Source organism: Hippoglossus stenolepis, chromosome 24 (genome assembly GCF_022539355.2).
Source record: "Hippoglossus stenolepis isolate QCI-W04-F060 chromosome 24, HSTE1.2, whole genome shotgun sequence".
In the NCBI taxonomy this organism is placed as follows: Eukaryota; Metazoa; Chordata; class Actinopteri; order Pleuronectiformes; family Pleuronectidae; genus Hippoglossus; species Hippoglossus stenolepis.
Window position 1 is genome coordinate 2,076,582 of NC_061506.1, and position 22,813 is coordinate 2,099,394.

Sequence of the window (22,813 nt, forward strand, 5' to 3'; positions counted from 1 at the left end):
TGTACAATTTAGATGAAACACAATAGTGAAAACATCAAATTGACTTAAATATAATTATTTGTACTTAAAAGAAAGTTGGGGAGTCAATTATAATTTATTCAATTTACTTTTTACTACATGTGTCACTGACGTCTTTAAGCCTGAATCCAATTACTGGCTGCAAAGCCACAGTCCTGGGTTTAGCTCTGCGGAGTGGGTTGAGCCAACAGACAGAGAAGGTGGATTCACGCTGAGACCCAACGACTCACTCAACCCACAGCAAACACTCGATCCAAGTATCGTTCACCGAGCGAACGCCACAATCACACCAGCAGGTGGAAACTCAGAAACCGTCTCTGAGGGGACGCTGAGTCGTCCACAGCGATGCCTCGACCCTGGTGTCCTCCCCTGTTTGCAGGAGGAGTGGTACAGTCCGCGTTGCCTAGGTGAGTTGACACTACTTAGTGGGATAGGCCATATCAGCAGAGCCTATTGTTTTCAGGGGCTTTGGCTGCAGAGTGGGCGCTCCTGTCTGTGTGTCTCTCCTCTCTCTCTCTGTGGACATGTTTGGCTTTTAGAAGATAAAGAGGAGATCCCTCACTTCTCAGGTATTTCTCTGCCTGCGTCTCTTTCCTTCTCCGCCTCTTTATTACTTCATCTGCTGCGATTCAATCATTTGGCTTCCTGACGAACGGGATTAGATCAGGAAGCGCTGGATGAGTGTTCAGATAACGGCAGGTTTTTCTTTATGTGGACGACACATGACGTTTAGAAGACGGCGACAGGTTTGAGTCACAGGGTCAGAAAGAAGCTGACTAACTGCCTGAGGGAGTTTCTTCTGCTTTCTTTAATATCCTGAGGATTTATGTGACGGTGGGGAAACGGACGGATGACAGCTTTAGTGCAGGTAAACTGTTAGAGCTAAAGCTGTGTGTGTGTGTGTGTGTGTGTGTGTGTGTGTGTGTGTGTGGAGTAAATTTACAAGGTAAATCTTTTGTTTGGTAAATCACTGTTATCTCACTCACACAAACTCACACACAAAATAGAATGCACACAGGTTGAAAGCAGCTGATCTGATTGTCGACTACAGATTTAAATCATTTTCAGAGGATTCTCGTATGTGTGTGTGTGTGTGTGTGTGTGTGTGTGTGTGTGTCTGTGTTTTCACCCTAGGCCCAATAACATGATCTTCATTTTTGACCTAAAACAAAGTGAAATTAATTTATTTAACAGGCTCTTTTAAATTTTATGATGTAAATAATTAAAATATATTCTTCTAATACTCATGAGGCATTTTAAAGCTTATGTTTTTGTCTGAATATTTCAAATGTGGGTCAGTTCAAAACATATTTTCTCACTTTTTCATCACTTATACTTAAAACCATTATAAATAATAAACTAATAAAAAGAATCAGGATTTAGTTGCTCTGAGTGAATCCTGAGTTTGATCCCGGAGCCAGATGTGCCGGCTGTTTGTTGTCTTCAGGTAAATCAAAGATCGGTTCTTTCTCGTTCAAACATTTCTGCCTCCCTCCTCTTTTGATGTTTTTGTGGCCGGTCCCGGCGGTGACACACCGATAAGCCCAGCTGTGATGACGCCGGCATTTTCTATTGTGCGTCTGTGTTTAGAGCTCAGCGCGGCGTGGCTCGGCCCCACGGCCTGATGCCACCGCCGCTGCTGGATCCGCTGCCAACAAGCTGGTGATTCAGCAACACGTGTCCCCACTGAGCCGCAGGATGAGAGTGAAAATGCGAGGGAGTTATCATCTTACTGAACATCAGTTGTTACTTAGTGTGCGTCGCTCTGTACAACCAGGACTTTTGTTTGTTCAGTAAATACCAGGATTGAGAATTTCAGGAATCTAGTAAAACAAAGTGTCCGATCCAGTCGTCAGTGAGTTAATACTAATAATAATAATATAAGGTAACACCTGAAGCTGCTGTGAGAAAGACGTGTGAAAGACAAACTCTGGAGATTTTCAGACAGAGTTCAAGTCTGAAAACGCCGACAGATTTCCTGGAACAACGTAAAACTCACACCGTCATCCAGGCCTCAGTGGATCACGTGACCTCTGACTTCTCTCCTCAGAGGAGCAGCTATTTCATGGTGAAGGAGCCGCTTGGTATCTGCCTCCTCCTCCTCCTCCTCCTCCTCCTCCTCCTCCTCCTCCTCCTCCTCCCTCTCAGTCTGACATTGGCTGGTATCTCTCAAAACAGACACTGACCCCGGCCAAACATTCCTGTCTGTGTTGTGTTTCTCCACAAGGACACTGAAGGAGACGTAGAACAGAGAAAAACTGGTTTGTGAAACACACACGACGATGATGGATTCAGACATTGTGGTGATACATGAGATGCAGCAGCAGCAGCAGGGTCAGAATTTAACCAAAATCTAAATCTGATAGTGATTTGCTTTGGTTTATTTAAGCAGGAGAGTCTCTGGAGATCAGGGTTCAGCTTCTCCCCACTTTAAAATTAAATATTACAGAGAGGAGCATCTTTTCTGATTTCAGTATTTTTCCCCACAAAGGTCCATTTGTTTGTTTGTTGGTTAATTAGTCCACAGGATTCACACCACTTCTCTTTTCTACTAGAAGAATCATGTGTGGACGTGGGAGCTCCACTGAGGGACGTTCTAGGTCGTGGTCATCCCGTACTTTATATCCTGTATTTGTCTTTGTGACACAGAGATCTGTTGTGGTGTTGACGCCCCATCGCAGCCACTCACAGTCCAAACACTAGATTACAGCAAGGACGCGGGACAGGACAATAACTCCTCCCCCTCGTCTCAAATCCCCCTCAATAATCCCTGAGGAGGAAATCTCCTCTGCAGCACAAAGTGTGTGTGTGTGTGTGTGTGTGTTCATACCAGGGGGGGGACGGTGGTGGGGAGGTGGAGGGAGTCAGTGGCTCCTCAGTCATGGTGTTGCCAGATTCCTCAGCACTCGTTTCTGTCAGACCGGTGAGAGCTGCGGTGTCAAGGTGCATCTTCTTTTCTGTCCTCGAGTGTTGTTGAAGGAGTCGGTCGTGGAGATGTGAGGTGGAAGTGTTCTTTCTGAACCGGGCCTGTCACAGAGCACAAAGTGTCACAGGGTGGGTGAGTTACCGTCATGCTGCTGCTTTCTTTTCACAAAGAGAAACAAGACGCTCGTTGTCACTTCTTTATATTTTGTTAGAACTGAAACAGATCTGGTTTAATCTCCTTCGTCCTCATGCATCAATCTACCTTCATGTTTTCTAAATACAGACGGACTCACTGCATGTGCTGTTGTATTAAGAAAATAAAGTTCAGGCTCAGGTCGGTTTGCAGAGATTTCCACCAAACTTGACGTCTGGAAAGTTCAGATTTCCCCACATTGTTTTGGTGGAGTAGAGAAATGTCCGTTCCCTTGTCTCAGCTCTTCACCGATATGTTGTTTCCCTTCCCCTCTAATGAATCCTCTCGATGACAGATTCACTCACAGCCAACTGGGTCAGCCGTGTTTCAGTTTCATGCCTTCCTGAATGAGCTGGGCTCGACGTCAGCTCATGTTTCCTGGGAGCGAGCGGCGGCGTCTCCTCCCCTGTGGAATATCTGTGACAGAGCAGCTGTATCCCTTGACAATAGACCCTCAGCGCTTTAGAAAAAGGGACATTTGCATTTCCATTGTGCAGGAGGCAACGCAACTCTCACTTTGTGTCATGTTGGACAGAGGCAGGGAAGGTTTTAGGGAAACCCCATCTCTTGTTTTAGATACTTTTGGGGCTTCTCATGAATACCAGAAACTTGACAGAAGGTCCGAAAGATGATGAGCTTTTTATTCCATCACAGTGACAAGCTGGAGTCAGACTCCTGGTAGATGTCCAACAGAGACGTCCCACTTGAAGCAAGGGTACGGCAGGGAGGGAAAATACCTCCCTGCATTCCTCCTGTGAAAGAATGCAGCGTCTCCATCACGACCCGGCAGAGTTAACGTTTCAATCAGGGCGACTCGCGTCTCGTCTGGACGAGACATTTCACCTCGATCGACTTCTGAACTCTGGGAATTCAGGAAGAGTCCAATCAAGAGGTTTTTAACTTTGTGGATAGTTTGTCTTCTTCAGGAGTTGTTCTTTTGTTTTTAGATAAATGAATCTAATCACTTGGACGTGAAGGAGGATCTGGTGGCCGGGAAGCATCCACTTTACATCCGTCTAATTTTTTCTAAAAGCTGAGCAGCTAAGCTGTGTAGGAGCCATATGGCTGTGACAGGTCTGTCGCCTGCTCCTGTTGTGAAGCCTCTTCACAATAATTGGGGGGGTATACCTGCCTGCTTGGCCTCTATACATCATTCTGGATAAAAGTGCACTCAAGGATTTGGTGCAAAACGCAGACACGAAGCTTTTAAATGAATCCAGTTGTCCTAATTATCCAGCTGTAATTAAAGTGGATCTAAATTGGGTTGTGTTGTCTTTGTCTCGGCCTCACACCAGTGGGTGGTCCACCCCTTGTGGTGCTTTTGTAAAGCTGAAAGAGAGAGTGAGCATCCTGGTGAAATAAGTTTCCGGCCTAACCCTCCCACTCACTGTCTTCCTGTTCTTTCTTCAGAAAGAAGAAAATTCAGCTGCATGATGTTTCTCTGTTGATGTTTGATGCCGACGTGTCCTCCTCCTACTTTCCTTATTTTTCCTTTTACTCACCACCCATCAGGCCTAAAATGGTTGATGTTGTAACGCCGCGCACAATGCCGTCAGAAACCGAAGTTCACGTGGCAAGGAGCTTTCTGACCAAGATTTTGCGAAGCTCTATGAGGTACCGTCAGCGAAACGTGTCCTGTTGTGATTGCTGGTAGTTTGTGATGAAGCAGAGTCGCCATTGGTCACTATGTTGTGTTGTGTTCCTTTGTATTCTCCCTCAGTGATGTTACTAGTCCGAGCTCAGTTGTGATTTGTTCCTTTGTTTTAGTTGATTTGGGTTTTAAAGTTGTTTCCAGTCGTGTGATGTCCAGTCAGCTCTAGTGCTATTATTTGGTTTTAGCTCCCATCATTTAAATTAGTGTGTTTTATCCAATAACCACGTGTGATGATTTTCTCTTTCAACACGCTCTCCAGGAAGAACCGCTTCAAAGGGTATGTGTACGTTCGGTGGGGATAGTTAACAGTTTGTGTTTCTATAGGTGATAATATAAGATATATAAGATTTAATTTGATTTCCAGGTCAGAAAAAATAGTTAAAGTTTGTTATTTTGCACAAAAAAACCCACTCAGCTGAATTATTTGTGTTTGAAACCCGAGTTTGGGAAAACAACGCAGAAGCTTAAATGTCAAACACTCCCTTGTGATAGTGTAAACTGTTGTGTTTGCTCTGTGCCTTGCAGAAAGAATGATCCAGGCTCGCGGCCCCATTCCTGGCACTCCTCCAAGCTGACAGAAGAGGAGACAGAGCCCGCTGGGAGAGAGGCCACCCCGGCACCGGTCTGGCAGCCAAAACATGAAGCAAGGTGAGGATTTAAAGTTCTCCTCTTCTGTTCCTCTGCGTGAAACACGGCACAAATTATATTCTGTCATTTGATTTGTCTCGCACCTTAAAGTTAACTTTTTCTGCTGACTTTACAAACCAGGCCCGAAGAATTGTCCACTCAAGGGGAACAGAACAGCCAGCGTCAGCTAACCAGTCAGTTCAGCTCAGTGAACAACATGGAGAGACTGGACCGTCCCTCTCATCCTTTCCCCCCGGGTCGTCTTTCCCCAACCAAATACATCAGCGGTGCAGAGCCCCTCACTGGACCTGCAGGCAAGAGAGACTCTGCGTTCAGCTGCTTCACCAACGGCTCCAGCCCTCCTGTTCACGACCAGAGCACGTCGGGTAGGAAGGGCACCAGCACTGAAAACATTTTCTTCAAGGGCCTCCAGAGCGAGGGGCTTCAACAGGCCGGGCGGCCCAGGTACCACCAGCCGGCGCTGGGGAACGGAGGCTGGGAGGGGTTACGGGCAGAGGAGCAGCCGGCCACTCGGGTTTCCATCGCAGGGAGACTGAGCATCGGCCCAGTGTGGCAAGTACCAGAGAAGAAGTCCCAGTCTCCGCCTCCCCCACCTCCTCCCCTGCGCAGTGACAGTTTTGCTGCCACAAAAGTGTTCCCCTACCCCGAAGGGCCAAGTGGTCCCACAAAGAGCCACCGCAGATCCACAGAAAAACTGACTGAGAGCAATGAGCAGAACGGCCTCAGATCTCACCAAGGAAAAACCTCAGATCCCAGACACAGCTTCAAGCCCCTGCCCGCCAAAGACTCCCTCCATCCCCCCCACGCAGCAGCCGACCACAACCACAACCAGCTGCACCCCAACAAACTGTTCTCTTTGTCCAGCAATGACGTGCGACAGTCTCATTACACCCAAGTAGCTGCCCACCAGAGGCAGTACAGTGATGAAAGCCCCTTCTACCTGCAGACCAGGTCAGCTCCTCCTGCAAAGACCCAGAGTGTTGGCAGCTACTATCGCAGCCTCCAGGATCTACCCACTAATCTTTTCAACCGCAGGCAAGTTAGGCACTCCACCGCATCCATGACAAGTCCTGCTGCAAACCCACACCTGGAGGGTTGGGGCCACAGCAGATACTACGGCCCAGCAGGCAAGCATCTGGCTCAGGCCGCGGAGCTTCAGGCCAGGCAGGGCAAAGCAGAGGGCCGGAGGGGGGAGCCGGAGAAAGCACACTGGGTGAACAGCAGTGAACCAGGCTTCTCAAGTTCATTGAAGGCAAAGTACCCTCTACCTCAGTCCCAGATGCCTTACAGCGAAAATAAGGAGCGCAATGGTCATTCCCATCTGGGGAATGGTCTTCATCCAACCTCTGAACATTGTAATCAGAGCCGCAGCCTGGAGGACGCTGCAAAGAGAGCTGAAGGACACAATAATGACACCAAAAGACATTTTGCAACACATCTAAGTAATGATCATAAGGTTGGTCTTTCAAGGCAGCAAGACCCATGGGTGCCTCAAGAAGACCAGCGGATATCCCCCCTGAAAACCCCCCTCCTCCACTCCCTGGCCCAGGAGAGCAGGAGTCTGGCTGAGAGGCAACCTGCAGCTATGACCATGGGTGTCACGTCCAGCCAGGATACTGGTGACACCATGCCCACCGGCAGTGGAAAGGTGAATCGACGCAGTGACCGTTACGCTACCACGCTCCGCAAAGAGATCCAGCAGAAACGAGCTCAGCTGCAAAAGAGTCGCAGCGCTGCAACTCTGACGTGTGATGCAGAGGACGAGGAGGTAGAGGAGTGGAGATCCACTGAGACTTCTACGTCCTCTGGTGCCTCCTTTTCCAATATCTACAAGGATCACCTGAAAGAGGCTCAGGCCCGGGTTCTCCAGGCCACCTCCTTCCAGAGACGCGACCTGGAGCCCCTTGGACCCGAGGTGCCGGTATTGAAAACCTCTAATGGACGCATTAGAGGACGTAAACGCTTCCCCCTGGCAAAGAGGACCCACTCCTTCTCAGAGCCGGACAAGATAGACAAAGTAGGCGTGGAGTTAGAACCTCAAAGGGGGTCCTTCGGAGAGCGCAGGAGGTTCTTCGAGGCCAAACCAGCTTTCTCCAGACCTGTGCTGAAGTCAAGTCAAAGTTCAAACCTGAGCACAGACCTGGGTGAGGTAAGCAAACTCAAAGAGAACACTTCCTCCGCAGACCCCGACCTCCTCAGTCCTGGGTACAAACAGATCTTACTGGAGCAGCAGAGGCTCGGGACCTTCGCTGAGTACCAGGCCACATGGAACCAGCAGAAGAAGTCGCCAGAGGCCAAGACGCAAGGGAGGTATCACTCTGCAGAGAATATCTTGGATGCAGATGCTGAGGAGAAAGTCATCTGCACCCATGAGAGATCCAGATCATCCCCGTCTGCAGACTTCTATGCACAGGTTAGTTTTTCAACATCTGCAATACTGAGAATAACGGTCATTGAGGAGAGTCTGAATTTACAAAAGCCCTGAACTCCACCTTTTGTTCTGCAGAATATTCCCTCATCGTGGAGAGACCCTGAAGACCAGCAGAGCAGTTACACCACCAGGTGAGGTTTTGTTTTACAGCACATATATGAGACTAGAACGCTTCAGCAGCTAAACGCCGACCAGCCGCCTGGTCACTCCGACCTGTCAAAACATCCGGCACAGAGAAATGCCGATGAAGTTTCACGTAGATGAGGAATGTATTTGAGTGGTGAGATTTCAGAAAGAGAACAGGTCAGGTTCCCTGCACTGAAAGGAAATGATCATTTTCCCACTTTACCTCCTGCTCACGTTCAGCTGATTGGAATCTCCCCGACTCCCATAGCAAACAACACCTAGATTTAAAAAGGTGTCAGTGGGGTAACTGGTGATTTACGACGGGCGGAGAGTGTATCACTTCATTCTTCAGCTGCTGTTCACAAAGAAAAACGTACTCATCTGTTGCATTCGTGACCATTTTCTTGGTCAAATGGTGAAATCAATCCACAGCATTCGCTCCTTTGTTGTATTTGTTGCATTCTGCACAGAGTAGGAGAAAAACCCGCGTCAGGAAATGAGACAATCAACCAATAGTTTACCCAGAAACACTTTTACAAATGTTAACATTAATATTACAGGTTTACAATAAGGTAAATACTATAATTAGACACAGTTCAGTTGAAGTCAGGCCTCAGTGTTTGTGTTTTTACATTCATGGCTCAGAATAACACACACACACACACACACACACACACACACACACACACACACACACACACACACACACACACACACACACACACACTGAATCTCCAAAGCCTCAGTAAACAGAGTGGTGCCTCGCCAGGTAAACAACTCGGCTAAGTCTTAAAATCTCATCCTTTTTTTTTACAAGAGGAGTAAATAAAATCAATGTTTAACTTCATCTCAGCCAAATGTTTTCTATCAAAAACACATTTACTCAAGTGCAGAATAGAAATCTTACTTTTCAGTTTCAGATGTTGTTTTTTTGAAGCAAGCTGTGGTTCAAACAGCCGCAAAACGTCGTCTGACTCATGTCGTCTCGATGCTGGTTTGTGCTGAAAAACACAGAAGATATAGAGTGAATCCACGAGGACGAGTGGGAAAACAAACCTGTTCTGTACTTAGCTTGAGCTGCTTTGTAAGGAAAGTTAAATTAAATCAATGTATTTTTGTTAAAATAAAATAGGCATCACCTCAGGTTTCATTTCACTGCTGTATTTGGCTTATTTCAATGCGTTTGCAGGGAATCTGTTGAATCACATGTGTGTGTTTATTTTGTGGGAAGTTTATTGTTTCTCTGTATTTGTCTAAGACCATGTTAATCTCTGGCACTGATGAAGTTTATCTTTATTTTGACCACTAGGGGAGAATCAGAGAACCGACTTCGATATCAACCCGACCGCAGCCCACACTCGGCCCCGTCAGTGCCCAGGAACGAGGGCCCAGCACCAGGCCTCTCCGACCACAGGACCAAATCCAACGCTGCCAATCCCTCCCAGACCACACTCTCCTCGGGCCCTCGCAGCCACAGCCCCAACCCTGGCTCCCAGCACGCAGCTCAGCCTCCACAAACCAAGGGCCTCCTGCCGCCGCCCAGGCCCCTTTTAGGGCCAGAAACCACATCCTCCTCCCAGGAATTCCTCGCTGCCTCCCAGGCAAAGCCGGCGGCGCTCCAGCCTCTGTCCAGCTGGAGCTCTGACACCCAGCACCATGATACTACCCCCGGCTCCTCTGCTGGCCCCGCCCCGGCCAGCTCCCCTCACCTCAGCTGGACATCCCCACCAGATGTGCGTAAAGGAGATGTAGAGCCCGAGCAGGAGAGGGAGCAGCTGCCACGGCCTTCATCGCCTCGCTCCTCCTGGACGGCCCCTCTGTCTTTACCCACCGCGGATCGAGTGCGGTCTCCCTCGCCACAGTTTGCACCGTTGAGACTGACCGACAAGCCGCCGGCCGTGAAGGATGACTCAACACTCAGGTAAGCAGCTTAGCAGAAGTGCTTCAGGTCTCCTCAGTGCCCCTCGTTACGTAAAGCGTTTCCCTCGTGTACTCGTGGGAGAGGCTCTGAAGAAGAGCTCCAGGTAAACAAGTTCAAGAGGGAACAGTTGAGTTGAGACGTAAGTTTGTCAGAGGAACGATGCAGTGGCTTATTCAGCTGCTGCACAACGACCGGGCTGGATCTCCTCTGAAGCCTCAGATGAATCGAAGTGGAGGCTGTAATTTTGTGAAAGCCACATGACTACTGTGACCTCTGCTTTCCATCGCGACTCTACTGTACGATCCTTTAATTAGAAGCAGTCAACTGAGCAGCTCTGGTGTTTGTTAAAGAAAATGAACCCAATACTGTTTTGTCTTTATTTTCCGTCCCCTGTCCTCCGAGGCATCTTCCTCGCTGACTCAGTCACTTCCATATTTAGTCTCAGCCCCATGTTTCAAAAAATAGAAGTTGAATAATTTCAGGTTTTGACACTGAGCTGTTTCCAGGTCGGAAAATGAGCTGAAGCTTGCAGAAGGGATGGATGTGAACAGTCCAGTGAGGAAAGTCCCCGTGAGGATCGTCCACGCTGAGAGCAGCTCAGACCGGGGGGGACGTGCCTACCTGCCCCCGAGCGGCGAGACCTGCAGCGCCTTTGAGCCGTCGCCCTACATCCCCTGCCTGGGGGCCACAGAGCACCCGGTGTCGTCCCTGTTCAGCGCCTACATCCGCCAGGTCACTCAGGACCCGGGTCAAGTTTCCTTACAAGAGACGGACAAAGAGTCGAGCTCGGCAGGTGTCCAGCGCTCAGAGGAGGACGCCAAGAGAGAGGAACTGGCCAGGGACATCATGGGTAAAGACAAGTCCCTGGTGGACATCCTCAACCAGAGCGGCAGGAAGACCACCATGGACCTCATGGAGGGGCTCTTTCCCCCAGAGGAGCAGATCCTGGAGGGAGCCCACCAGAGGAGGAGGACCCCCACCAGCTCCAGGCCGACCACGTTGTCCCCCAGGATCACGGACAGGTGGGGAAAGAATCCTTTAACCTTTGCAAGGTCGTCTCCTTTTCTTCACCAAAACATCCTGATGAAGTTTTTTATCTGGATGAAGCAAGAATTCCTGAATTCCTTGCAGTGATGACCTCTGACCTCCCCACAGCAACACTAGCTTTCTGTAGAAACATGTCCCAACCAAGAAAAATGCATATATGAATAAAACACGGGGAATAAAATGTTAAGGGGATTAATCATGATGGTTTAAATTATAGTTTTAAAGCCTTTTTGTTAACTTTGTTGTTCACCCTTAACGCAGCCTGCCCTCTAGTGGTCAAACGATTCATTACAGTTATATCCTCCAGGCATCACTCTTAGATTGAAAACTTAAAGCCGTCTGTTCCTTTGCTCTCTCTGTCAGGAGGGGGGAGGAGGAGGATGTGTCTGCATCAGCAGCAGCTTCTCTGGTGCCCAGCTCCTCCTACTACAACACATCAGCTCCCAAAGCCGAGCTCCTCATCAAGATGAAGGACATGCAGGGGCAGCTGGAGGAGCAGGACTCTGAGGACGAGCTGGACATCGATCTGGCCAGTAAAAAGGTCTAACTCACCCACCGCCGCCCTGGGACATTGACGTCATCATGTAGAAGTTGGAAGTGTAGAAAAACTCTCCTTTAATGTGTTAAAAGTGTTTTACTCAACGTGTCCTCTACAGCAAGAGCTGATCTCCAGCCTGGCGAGGAAGCTGGAGGTGCTGCGGGAGGCACGGCAGAGCCTGCAGGACGATGTGGAGGACAACGAGACCCTGGGTCGGGAGGTGGAGGTCACCGTGCAGCGCCTCTGTCAGCCCAACCAGCTCGACAAATTCCGCATGTTCGTGGGCGACCTGGACAAGGTGGTGAGCCTGCTGCTGTCGCTGTCGGGGCGGCTCGCCCGGGTGGAAAACGCCCTCAACAGCCTGGAGGATGAAGCTTCGCCAGAGGAGAAGGTAATCAACCAGGTCACATGAAAAAAAAAAGATTCAGATTTGTTTTTAAATACACAGAAGACATCTCTGTATCCTTCTCCCTCAGCGGAACCTGACGGAGAAACGCAAGCTGCTGATGCGGCAGCACGAAGACGCCAAGGAGCTGAAGGAGAACCTGGACCGTCGAGAGCGCCTGGTGTCCGGGATCATGGAGGTCCACCTGGACGCGGAGAGCCTGGACGACTACCGGCACTTCGTCAAGATGAAGTCGGCCCTCATCATCGAGCAGCGCAAACTGGAGGACAAGATCAAGTTGGGCGAGGAGCAGCTGAAGTGTCTGTTGGACAGTTTGCCGCTGGAGCAGAGGCCGACGCTCTGAAGCCTGGAAACAGCATCTGGTTCTGCAGAAGAAATCGTGCATCAGATTCACAACAAGCTGGAGGTGCAACATGTAGCATTTTGAATATCAATGTTGTTAAATCGTGTCCGACTCCACGGCTGAGACGATGATTTCAAGCCTCTGTTTCCTTATTGTTCCTCAGAAGACACGATTAAAATAGTTCCTGTGCTGCAAAGATCTCAGACCAGAGAGGAGTTTAAAAGAAATAATGTTTTGCACATTAGACGAGGACACAGAGACACTCGTTTGTAGTCAACTGATTCACGGCTGGGTCGATCAAACCGAGGATGGAGAGAAGATGAGTCTGTCTGCATTGTTTACAGGTTATTTTCTATTTTAATGCTTGTGTTATGCACAGCAGACATTCAACTCAGTATTTTGTATATTTTAGTTTTAATGATAATCTGGTATTTCAGATACAAAAGCTAAAATCAAAGTCTGACCTTTTCAGCATCATATTAAATTGAATCTTCAGGCCACCATACTGTTAATTGGTTGTTTTTGCACCTCAACGCCCCCTAGTGACCAAACAACCAAACATGCACACACCAGATGATCTTTTCAATCAATTGGTAGAAGAATAAATTTGGTTGTTTTTTCATTTGACAGTATTTCCAGCCTCACCTTGATATTTGTGTTTCCGAGTTGTATTTATCGCTCTGCATTTGCTTGTGTTTTCATTTCTTAATTTTCTAGTAATTTATTGTAGCCTTTTTGAAAACGTGTACTGGAGGAAGGGGAAACGTTTCCCCTGTGATTTAATTTCCTGACATACTTTTTAGTTTTCTAATGAAAGTAAAAGAAGAGTTTGATTCTGATTCCATTTTTTAAAAAGTGTTCTGAAAGTTTTTTCCCCACTTTTACGACGACGTGTATTATTCTCTCCGAGTAGCTGTCGCTGTCACGTTTGATGCTTTTCTCACGCTGGAGAGGAACTCTTTCATTTATTTGAGAACAAGCGGTGAACCTGTTAAACTGGAAAAGACGATGCTGATGTGTTCCAGCAGTACAGATGTGTTCCAGCAGTACAGATGTGTTCCAGCAGTACAGATGTGGCTCCTGCTTCTTTTCTGTAACCTCACAGCTTTTTCATTTCCCAAAAAAATCTCCCTGAGCTACGAACGTTTTCTACTTTGATCCACCACAGGGACTGAGGTGCAGCTGGAGGTTTTCAGTGAAGTTGAATCAAAAAGTTAGCACTTTACTCTGGTCCTTTTATTATTTTAGGAGACTCTCGACATATATATTTAAAAGAAGACGTGCCTACTGTAGCTCCGCACCGCTGTAACTTTCATGGACTGACGTGGCTACTGCGTACAGCCCACTCTGTATGTATGCAGTGGGCTCCACCACCAGCTTCAAAGCAATAAAATGATTTGTTGATCCCGACTTTTATTATTTCATGGTATTTTATATATATATATATTCATGTGACGTAGGCAGAGGTATATATGTATTATGGGGTAAATGTTTAAAGAAAGGAAGTGAAACCATGAAGCTTCACATAAACTGCAAATTTAAATATTGTGTCCTAACATGAAAATGTGTAAATGGATCAGAGGCACAGAGATACTGGAGAATAATCATCTTCATCATCATCTTCATCTTCATTATTATTATTGTTATTATTAAAGCAGCAGCAGAAACACGTGACGTGATTGGCTCCTGACGCCAGGAGATGGTGAGATAGTGTCGTGGGGGTTGAGGCTGTTTGAAGAAGAGCGGAGGAGACTGGGAACAAAGGCAGAACATCTCTGACACCACCTGAGCTCCATCTGATTTATAACATTAATAAACAACATCTCTGTTGTTTTAAATGGATTTGACGCCGCTGTGCTGCTGCTGCTGGATCCTCATCAGCTCCGGTGAGTGAGGCGGTGACAGATAAGTGAAGATTGACTGAAAAACCTGTGATTTAATAAGAAACTTAACAGACGAAGATCTAACTGTGAATCCTAGAAGGTTTGATGTCCTTTTTAATCTGTATATTAGCATTTTTACAATATTCAATGTGTAGCTGTTGAGTTTTTAATGACATAGAAATGTCTCTTGTAGTTTCCTATTTTACAAATATTACTGTATAATCCATCTAAAATTCTTTCAGGTATAAAACATTTGACTTATAATATTTAAAATGCACAACTTAGTGGCTTTATGATATAATAATAATATATAATACCTAACAAGTTATGAATGTCCTCTATTAAATACAAATTCAATTAAATGTTAAACTTAATAATGAGGATAAAATACCTTACAGCATTTATTAATTAATTATCTGCGACTCTAAAGCACAAGAACTATCTCAAATCTGTTAGTTTCACTTATGTCCCATAATTAAATACTCATAACTTATAATACTTATAATAAAATCAAATGGCTGACCTCTTCCTCCTCTTGTCCCGTCCCTCGTTGTCAGTCCTGGCTGAAGACTGGACTCGTGTCCACACCGAGGACGAGCTCTTCAGGAGCCTGTTTGGAAGATACAGCAAGTGGACACGTCCGGCGAGGAACATCAGCGACGTGGTCATCGTCAAGTTTGGCCTCTCTATCGCGCAGCTGATCGACGTGGTAGGAACACACACATCCTGGAGGACCCGGTAAAATGTAAAGAATATTTACATTTTACACTCTGATTCCTAAACTTGTGAATTCTTGGTTCTTAGGATGAGAAGAATCAGATGATGACGACCAATGTGTGGCTGAAACAGGTTGGAAAGAGACTCACGTGTCACTGTGGGAGGTTTGAGAAAGATAAGAAAAATACAAGTTCTCAAAAACCACATTTAATCCAGTAGATCCAGAGTCTTATTTGGGTCTGCACCAACTTGCACATAGATTTCAGTTGATATAGATTTTTTCAAGGATCCATGATTTATTCTCTGGGAATCTCACAACTCTAAAGGTTCCTGGATGAATGAGTTCTTTCTTGGCTCATATCTCATCCTCCCGCCAAGTTTTGTGGAAATCCGTTCAGTGGTTTATGTGTAATAATGTGTGTGTGTGTGTGTGTGTGTGTGTGTGTGTGTGTGTGCGCTGACAGGAATGGACGGATTACAAACTGCAGTGGAATCCGTCTGACTTCGACAACGTGACGTCCATCAGAGTTCCCTCCGAGCTCATCTGGGTGCCTGACATCGTGCTGTACAACAAGTAAACACACACCAAACACTAACTTTACTTTTCCCTCCTGGAGCACGGATACGTGCGAGGTGTTGTTCAGGGTGCGCACACATCCTGAGATGACTTTGAATCGCTGTAGGTGGAGCTGGAAATAAATCTGTAGTGATCAATTACCTGCTTGATCCATATAACTGCGTCCTCGTCGGCAGGAGAGCGGATGAGGAGGGAAGGTCACTTGCATGGAGGCAAACAGCCATTTCTGCATATTCCTGCATAGCAATTGGTGATTCATGCAAATTATCCTGTTGAATAAATGACCCTGATTCTGTTGCGGCTGCACGGAGATCTTGCGTCACGCGGTTTTCACTTGAGTCTGGAGTCGAGTTTCTTCCCCTCGGGACTCGAGGAAGCATTAATTCTGCAGTTTTGTCTGTCAGGAGATGAAACTTTCTCCTCCTTCAGCATTTGTCTAAATGAGCTTGCATCATGAATACAGCGTCGTTAACATCCACTGATCAATTATTTAACGCCGCCTCTGTGAACGGGTTTGGCTGCAGGTTTATTGATTCACCTTTTGAGTTTGAAACGCAATGAGATGCAAACTCGGGAGCTCTGCTGAATAAAAAGTGCTTCAATTTCTTGTCAATTTTCTCTCATCTCCTCCAACTTCTACCTCATTAAATGTCGTACTTCTTGAGTTTTCTTCCTTCTGCTTCTTTCTCCAGTGCGGACGGAGACTTCGCCGTGACCCACATGACCAAGGCCCAGCTGTTTCACACGGGCCGCGTCCTCTGGGTGCCGCCGGCCATCTACAAGTCGTCCTGCTCCATCGACGTCACCTTCTTCCCCTTCGACCAGCAGAGCTGCAAGATGAAGTTCGGCTCCTGGACGTACGACCGGGCCAAGATCGACCTGGAGCCCTTTGAGAACACCGTGGATCTGAAGGTGGGACTGTTGTTGACTTTATACATCGTCTGTGAACCATGAATTTCAGTCTGAAAATGGAGGATTGACCAAAAAGAGCCGCATCATGAGCACGACTAACAAAAGTCTAACTTCCAGGATTACTGGGAGAGCGGAGAGTGGGCGATTGTGAACGCCGTGGGCACCTATAACACCAAGAAATACGACTGCTGCCACGAGATCTACCCGGACATCACCTACTACTTCGTCATCCGCCGCCTCCCGTTGTTCTACACCATCAACCTCATCATCCCCTGCCTCCTCATCTCCTGCCTGACCGTGCTGGTGTTCTACCTGCCGTCGGACTGTGGCGAGAAAATCACACTGTGCATCTCCGTGCTGCTGTCGCTCACCGTCTTCCTGCTGCTCATCACCGAGATCATCCCGTCCACGTCGCTGGTTATTCCGCTGATCGGGGAGTACCTGCTCTTCACCATGATTTTCGTCACGCTGTCGATCGCCATCACCGTGTTCGTGCTGAACGTGCACCACCGGTCGTCGGCGACGCACACCATGCCCCGGTGGGTTCGGAGGCTCTTCCTGTGTTCGGTGCCTCGCTGGCTGTGCATGAAGCGTCCACATCACGATCGGAGGCCTGTCAGGTGAGCAACAAGTCAACAGGAAGTGAGTTCAGACTCACACGGACTGTACTCGTCAGGTTTTATAATCATTAACATTTTCTAACATTTAACACAAAAAAAAAAAAAAACTCACTTTGTTTTCTCAGGCGAAGACGCCTAACTGATAGGCTCCTCCCTGTCTGGACCCCTGGCCCCCCCAACATCACATCTACCTGGATCACTGAGGAGTCGGACATCGATCTCCATGGTTACCAGCATGACAACGGTTGCCACGACAGCCACCAGCTGGACTCCTTGGACAGCGGAGATGAAATTCACTACTGCGATATTCATGGTTACTCAAACCTGCCGAGGTCGGGGGTGAAGATAAGCGGCCGTTCGAGGATTTCCTCCCTCTCTCCACCTTCCCCTCCATCTCCTGGTTACACCCTCCTCCAACAGAGACGCTCCACACTCAGTTTGGACTGGGACACCCCTCCTGTGGAGCATGGTTTGATCCAGAGCCCATCCGGCGCTGTTCTGTCTCCTGCGGTGGTGTCAGCCCTGGAGGGGGTCACCTACATCGCAGAGCATCTGAGAGCAGAGGATGCAGACTTCTCGGCAAGTGTCGCTGCTTTTGGTTAATAAGAGACTTTCATCTAGAGTGTCGTCCTCTTCTCATCTGTTTTGTCTCTACAGGTGAAGGAGGACTGGAAGTACGTGGCCATGGTCGTAGACCGGATCTTCCTGTGGATGTTCATCATCGTGTGTCTGCTGGGGACGGTCGGACTCTTCCTGCCTCCGTGGCTCTCTGGGATGATTTAGATTTACACCTAATGTCAAAAGAAAGAAAATATTAAACTAATAAATACCTTGTTCGGGAAATGTGGACTGTGTGTGATCTAAATATTTGAGATTTCAGTCACAAAAACCCAGATCTCCTAAGTTTCTCGAGGAGGAAACAAACATGTTGACCTGATTTCCTACTGATCAGTATCATGGAAACATGATTTGAACATTGATGAAATTGACCTCTACATGATTTAATCCGACCACTGAAATAATAAGTGAGAAAATACACTTTTTTAATTGGAATGTTGAAAAACTTGAAACAGTTCATAATCTGACCAGCTGGGGGCAGCAACATCCCACATAACTACAATGATGGCATCACTCTCACTGACTTAAAAGTCCTCCAGCATTATAATTATTTGTTTCCGTGTCATTTAATTGGATTTAATTGAAGTTGTGTTACTGTACAACTTTGTGAGAGCTCACGTAAACATGTTGATGACATGCAGGCGAAGGGAAACCAGTCCGAGGCTACTAACACAACTGGTTCTACACCTCTGCAGCGCGCAGCACAGACAGTCACTGATTTATGTTGTTTTATGAATGATGCATAATGAAGTGATGATTTGTCGGTTGCTCAGATGACTCAAGTGGGGCAGTGGGGCCCTCTCAGCGTTATCTACCGCAATTAGATTGTTTATCTCATTTGAAAAGAAGAGGGCGAGTGAAGTGGGTCATCCGTGATTCCTCTCCTCCAGGATCCAGTACAAGTACTGCACTCAACCTTGGTCCTACTGCAGGACAGGAAATATACTTTGTAATATTTATATATATATGTATATTTATTTATAATAGATTTGCATGAGGGTCACTTTAAACATCTTTACGATCAAGACCTTAATTTGTCTCATGGGAGCATATTCATAGAGGTTTGCTCCTAGTGACGAAATTCGAAGAAATATCTTGGAATTGTGACGCTTTTTGTTTAGTTTTCTGATAATTCTGTCTCCCAGTGAAGGTCAGATCGTAATAAAGATAAGTGTTTGACAGCCAGAAAGATCCTAAGTTGAGAAACTAACGTCAATCGCCGGCTTCAGACGTCGGCTTGCTTGTTGGCTGGTTTATTGCAGATTTACAGGCCAACAAATGCTGCTTTTATGTAAAACAGCCGGATATCACAGGGCTTCATGAGAGCCGAGCCGCATGGTGAATACATAACACAACGATGGACTGACATGTGAACGAGCTGCTCCACAAGTCGCCCTCTGTTGTCAGAGCCACTCTTAACGTCTGGCTTCACGTCTTCAACACATATGATCAACGTGGGCTTTTCATAATTACACCGTGTCTTGATAGGGACCGAAGTGTATGAATAGTGGGGGTTCACATCTGGGGGGTAAATCCCCTCTGGGAACTGGTCACAAGATGGTTGTCAACTGTTTTCACAGCCCGCTGGATTTATCAGTTGCTTAATAAAACATTGGCTAATGCGAGACTTTCACGGATGTGTCGCTATCGGCCAAAACACGCAGATCTGACCGCTTTATGTCATGTGATGTACATTTATGTTTAGATTTAACGTGAGAAAAAAAATCATTTATTTGTCTTAATTCAAGTTCTATATATCTTGTTGTATTTGTTTTAGTTTATTTACAATAGAGTTTATGATTAAACTGTAAAATATCAAGTCTTTGTCTGAAGGATTTCATAACAAAAGTTTGTCAGACTGTCGTTGTGTTTAACTTTAACTTGTTTTCTAAGTAAAAAGAGTCTGAGCATCAGGAGAAGAACACGTTTAACTCTCTGCACTGATGATGTAACTGTTAAATACCCTGTTTTCTGCTTCCTGAGCCGTTTGTCATCTGGAACTGATCCTGGTGGGAAACTCTGAACACACGTCACAGGGAAGAAGCTGTGGAACAGGCAGAAAACTGTTAGACCAGCAGTTAGAAGGAAATTGACCTTAAGCTAACATTTAATAGTACCCTCTGAGCTAACTGCTAATTCTGCTCTCTGAGCTAACAGCTAATTCTGCCCTCTGAGCTATAAGCTAACAGCTAAAGATGCTCTCTGAGCTAACAGCTAATTGTGCTCAAAGCTAACACCCACCTCTGCTCTAAGCTAACAGCTAATTCTACTCTGAGCTAACAGCTAATTCTACTCTCTGAGCTAACAGCTAATTTTGCCCTTTGAGCTACAAGCTAACAGCTAAAGATGCTCTGTGAGCTAACAGCTAATATTGCCCTCTGAGCTAACTGCTAATTTTGCTCTCTTAGCTATAAGCTAACAGCTAATTGCGCTCTAAGCGAACACCCACCTCTGCTCTGAGCTAACAGCTAATTCTGCTCAAAGCTAACACCCACCTCTGCTCTAAGCTAACAGCTAATGTTACCCTCTGAGCTAACAGCTAATTCTGCTCAAAGCTAACACCCACCTCTGCTCTAAGCTAACAGCTAATGTTACCCTCTGAGCTAACAGCTAATTCTGCTCCCTGAGCTAACAAACAACTTGACGTCCTTCACTTCAGGACACTCACCTCCGGCTGAGTCAGTGATGTTCCTCAGATCTACAGACATCACCCTCCTCTGCCCTCACGAGCAGCACAGACACTTCACCCATTTGACCTCAGATGCACTTTCCATACAATCACACCTGTATTTATACTTTACCAGTTTCATTTCTATGATTTTCTTTCTGCACTTTGGTCTCGACCCAGTGTGGCCTGGTGGGAGTTTGGTACCAGGTTCTGAAATGACAGCAGAATTAAAACCTGTGTGTCTGATCTCCACAACTCACGTGTGTGTGTGTGTGTGTGTGTGTGTGTGCCAGCTGCCTGATGCCTGACTCTCAGTCTGTTGCCTGCAGTGGGTCAGTCGGGTTTCCTGTGTGATGAAATCGTATATAAATAAGATATAAAGCTCCTGTTTGTTCAAGCGCAGGAAACCAAGTGAAAACAAGGATTGTCAGGATTGTCACGCACGTAAATAAACACCGATCGCTGAAATCAACAGAGATCAGTGTTTACTTGTGAACGGGGTGTCAGACAAATCTGCTTCACAAGATCAAAACTTCAACTGTCACCGCTGGGTCAAAGGTCGTGAGCACACACAGCTCGGTTGTCGGCTCATTTCTTTACAAACAACACAAGTTGTGTTACTTTGTAGGTTATACACTGAACAGTTGTGTCAATACCACAAAGGCCTTGTTCACACTGTTCAAACTTTAAAAACCATGACTCATTCAAGTCAGCAAAACAAATAATATCAGGATAGAGAAACTTCAGATTTCGCTCCTGGGCACAAAACTCAACCTACAATGAACTGAACATTAAACCATCAGGTGGCATCTGCTGGAAACTGGGAAATTCCAATGATGTAATACGGTCTTTTATATTTACTGTTATGAAAAGAGATGTTTCATCCACATCTGTGAGAGCTTTGTTCTGTGGAGTCGTCACTTCAGCCCAGATGCCTGGAAATCATATTTAAAAACTAGAGACTCCTGGAAATCATATAAGCTACAGACTCCTGGAAATCATATTTAAAAACTAGAGACTCCTGGAAATCATATAAACTACAGACTCCTGGAAATCATATAAACTACAGACTCCTGGAAATCATATTTAAAAACTAGAGACTCCTGGAAATCATATTTAAAAACTAGAGACTCCTGGAAATCATATAAACTACAGACTCCTGGAAATCATATAAACTACAGACTCCTGGAAATCATATTTAAAAACTAAGACTCCAGGAAATCATATAAACTACAGACTCCTGGAAATCATATTTAAAAACTAGAGACTCCTGGAAATCATATAAACTACAGACTCCTGGAAATCATATAAACTACAGACTCCTGGAAATCATATAAACTACAGACTCCTGGAAATCATATAAACTACAGACTCCTGGAAATCATATAAACTACAGACTCCTGGAAATCATATTTAAAATCTAGAGACTCCTGGTAATCATATAAACTACAGACTCCTGGTAATCATATAAACTACAGACTCCTGGAAATCATATAAACTACAGACTCCTGGAAATCATATAAACTACAGACTCCTGGTAATCATATAAACTACAGACTCCTGGAAATCATATAAACTAGAGACTCCTGGAAATCATATAAACTACAGACTCCTGGAAATCATATTTAAAAACTAGAGACTCCTGGAAATCATATAAACTACAGACTCCTGGAAATCATATAAACTACAGACTCCTGGAAATCATATTTAAAATCTAGAGACTCCTGGAAATCATATAAACTACAGACTCCTGGAAATCATATAAACTACAGACTCCTGGTAATCATATAAACTACAGACTCCTGGAAATCATATAAACTACAGACTCCTGGAAATCATATAAACTACAGACTCCTGGTAATCATATAAACTACAGACTCCTGGAAATCATATAAACTAGAGACTCCTGGAAATCATATAAACTACAGACTCCTGGAAATCATATTTAAAAACTAGAGACTCCTGGAAATCATATAAACTACAGACTCCTGGAAATCATATTTAAAATCTAGAGACTCCTGGAAATCATATAAACTACAGACTCCTGGTAATCATATAAACTACAGACTCCTGGAAATCATATAAACTAGAGACTCCTGGTAATCATATAAACTACAGACTCCTGGAAATCATATAAACTACAGACTCCTGGAAATCATATAAACTACAGACTCCTGGTAATCATATAAACTACAGACTCCTGGAAATCATATAAACTACAGACTCCTGGAAATCATATAAACTACAGACTCCTGGAAATCATATAAACTACAGACTCCTGGAAATCATATAAACTACAGACTCCTGGAAATCATATAAACTACAGACTCCTGGAAATCATATTTAAAAACTACAGACTCCTGGAAATCATATAATAAAACTACAACTCCCTGTTGGTCCATTAACGAGTCAATGACAGAAAATCCAAAAGATGAAGTGATTAGATATCAGAGGTCAAAGGTCACGGTGACTCTTGGCCGAGGGAAACAACCACAAGCTGCAAAACGTTCATTCATAAGTAGAAAGATGGAACAATGGTTTGATTGTGGGGAGCTGATGACGAGTCAT

At 45.8% G+C, this 22,813-nt stretch overlaps 2 protein-coding genes and 2 long non-coding RNA genes across 16 annotated transcripts; 2 read left to right on the forward strand and 2 right to left on the reverse strand.

The window, feature by feature from the left end:
- The first annotated feature begins 459 nt into the window (after positions 1–459).
- Positions 460–13,660, forward strand: LOC118103198 (protein Shroom2). Of its 11 annotated transcripts, none has more exons than XM_035149863.2 (11): positions 460–587; positions 4,649–4,750; positions 5,050–5,067; positions 5,316–5,438; positions 5,559–7,851; positions 7,945–8,000; positions 9,305–9,916; positions 10,423–10,938; positions 11,327–11,504; positions 11,620–11,892; positions 11,978–13,660. In XM_035149863.2, exons 2-11 carry the CDS (start codon positions 4,656–4,658, stop codon positions 12,248–12,250), a joined length of 4,437 nt encoding a protein of 1,478 aa, XP_035005754.2. In that variant the 5' UTR covers positions 460–587; positions 4,649–4,655; the 3' UTR covers positions 12,251–13,660. The 11 variants fall into 11 exon arrangements, with proteins under 11 accessions (XP_035005754.2, XP_035005758.2, XP_047194979.1 ...); XM_035149866.2 differs by lacking the exon at positions 460–587 and adding an exon at positions 594–886; XM_035149864.2 differs by lacking the exon at positions 460–587 and adding an exon at positions 2,909–3,076.
- Positions 2,134–9,326, reverse strand: LOC124851401. Its single transcript, XR_007032436.1, has 5 exons — positions 9,135–9,326; positions 8,903–8,996; positions 8,373–8,457; positions 2,849–3,045; positions 2,134–2,249 (listed from the first exon to the last, which is right to left on the reverse strand). It is a non-coding gene; the product is annotated as an uncharacterized LOC124851401 (long non-coding RNA).
- Positions 13,661–14,732: 1,072 nt separating the features above from the next.
- On the forward strand, positions 14,733–17,802 carry LOC118103238 (neuronal acetylcholine receptor subunit alpha-2). 3 transcript variants are annotated; one of them, XM_047339036.1, is made up of 6 exons: positions 14,733–14,842; positions 14,938–14,982; positions 15,315–15,424; positions 16,120–16,339; positions 16,457–16,959; positions 17,085–17,802. In XM_047339036.1, the coding sequence occupies exons 2-6, from the start codon at positions 14,953–14,955 to the stop codon at positions 17,560–17,562; spliced, it is 1,341 nt and encodes a 446-aa protein (XP_047194992.1). In that variant the 5' UTR covers positions 14,733–14,842; positions 14,938–14,952; the 3' UTR covers positions 17,563–17,802. The 3 variants fall into 3 exon arrangements, with proteins under 3 accessions (XP_047194992.1, XP_047194993.1, XP_047194991.1); XM_047339037.1 differs by lacking the exons at positions 14,733–14,842; positions 14,938–14,982 and having other exon boundaries at positions 15,300–15,424; positions 17,085–17,538; positions 17,617–17,802; XM_047339035.1 differs by lacking the exons at positions 14,733–14,842; positions 14,938–14,982; positions 15,315–15,424 and having other exon boundaries at positions 15,446–16,339; positions 17,085–17,538; positions 17,617–17,802.
- On the reverse strand, positions 16,549–20,475 carry LOC118103288. The gene is made up of 4 exons (XR_004694851.2): positions 20,246–20,475; positions 19,541–19,621; positions 17,072–17,750; positions 16,549–16,952 (listed from the first exon to the last, which is right to left on the reverse strand). It is a non-coding gene; the product is annotated as an uncharacterized LOC118103288 (long non-coding RNA).
- Between the last annotated feature and the right edge of the window lie 2,338 nt (positions 20,476–22,813).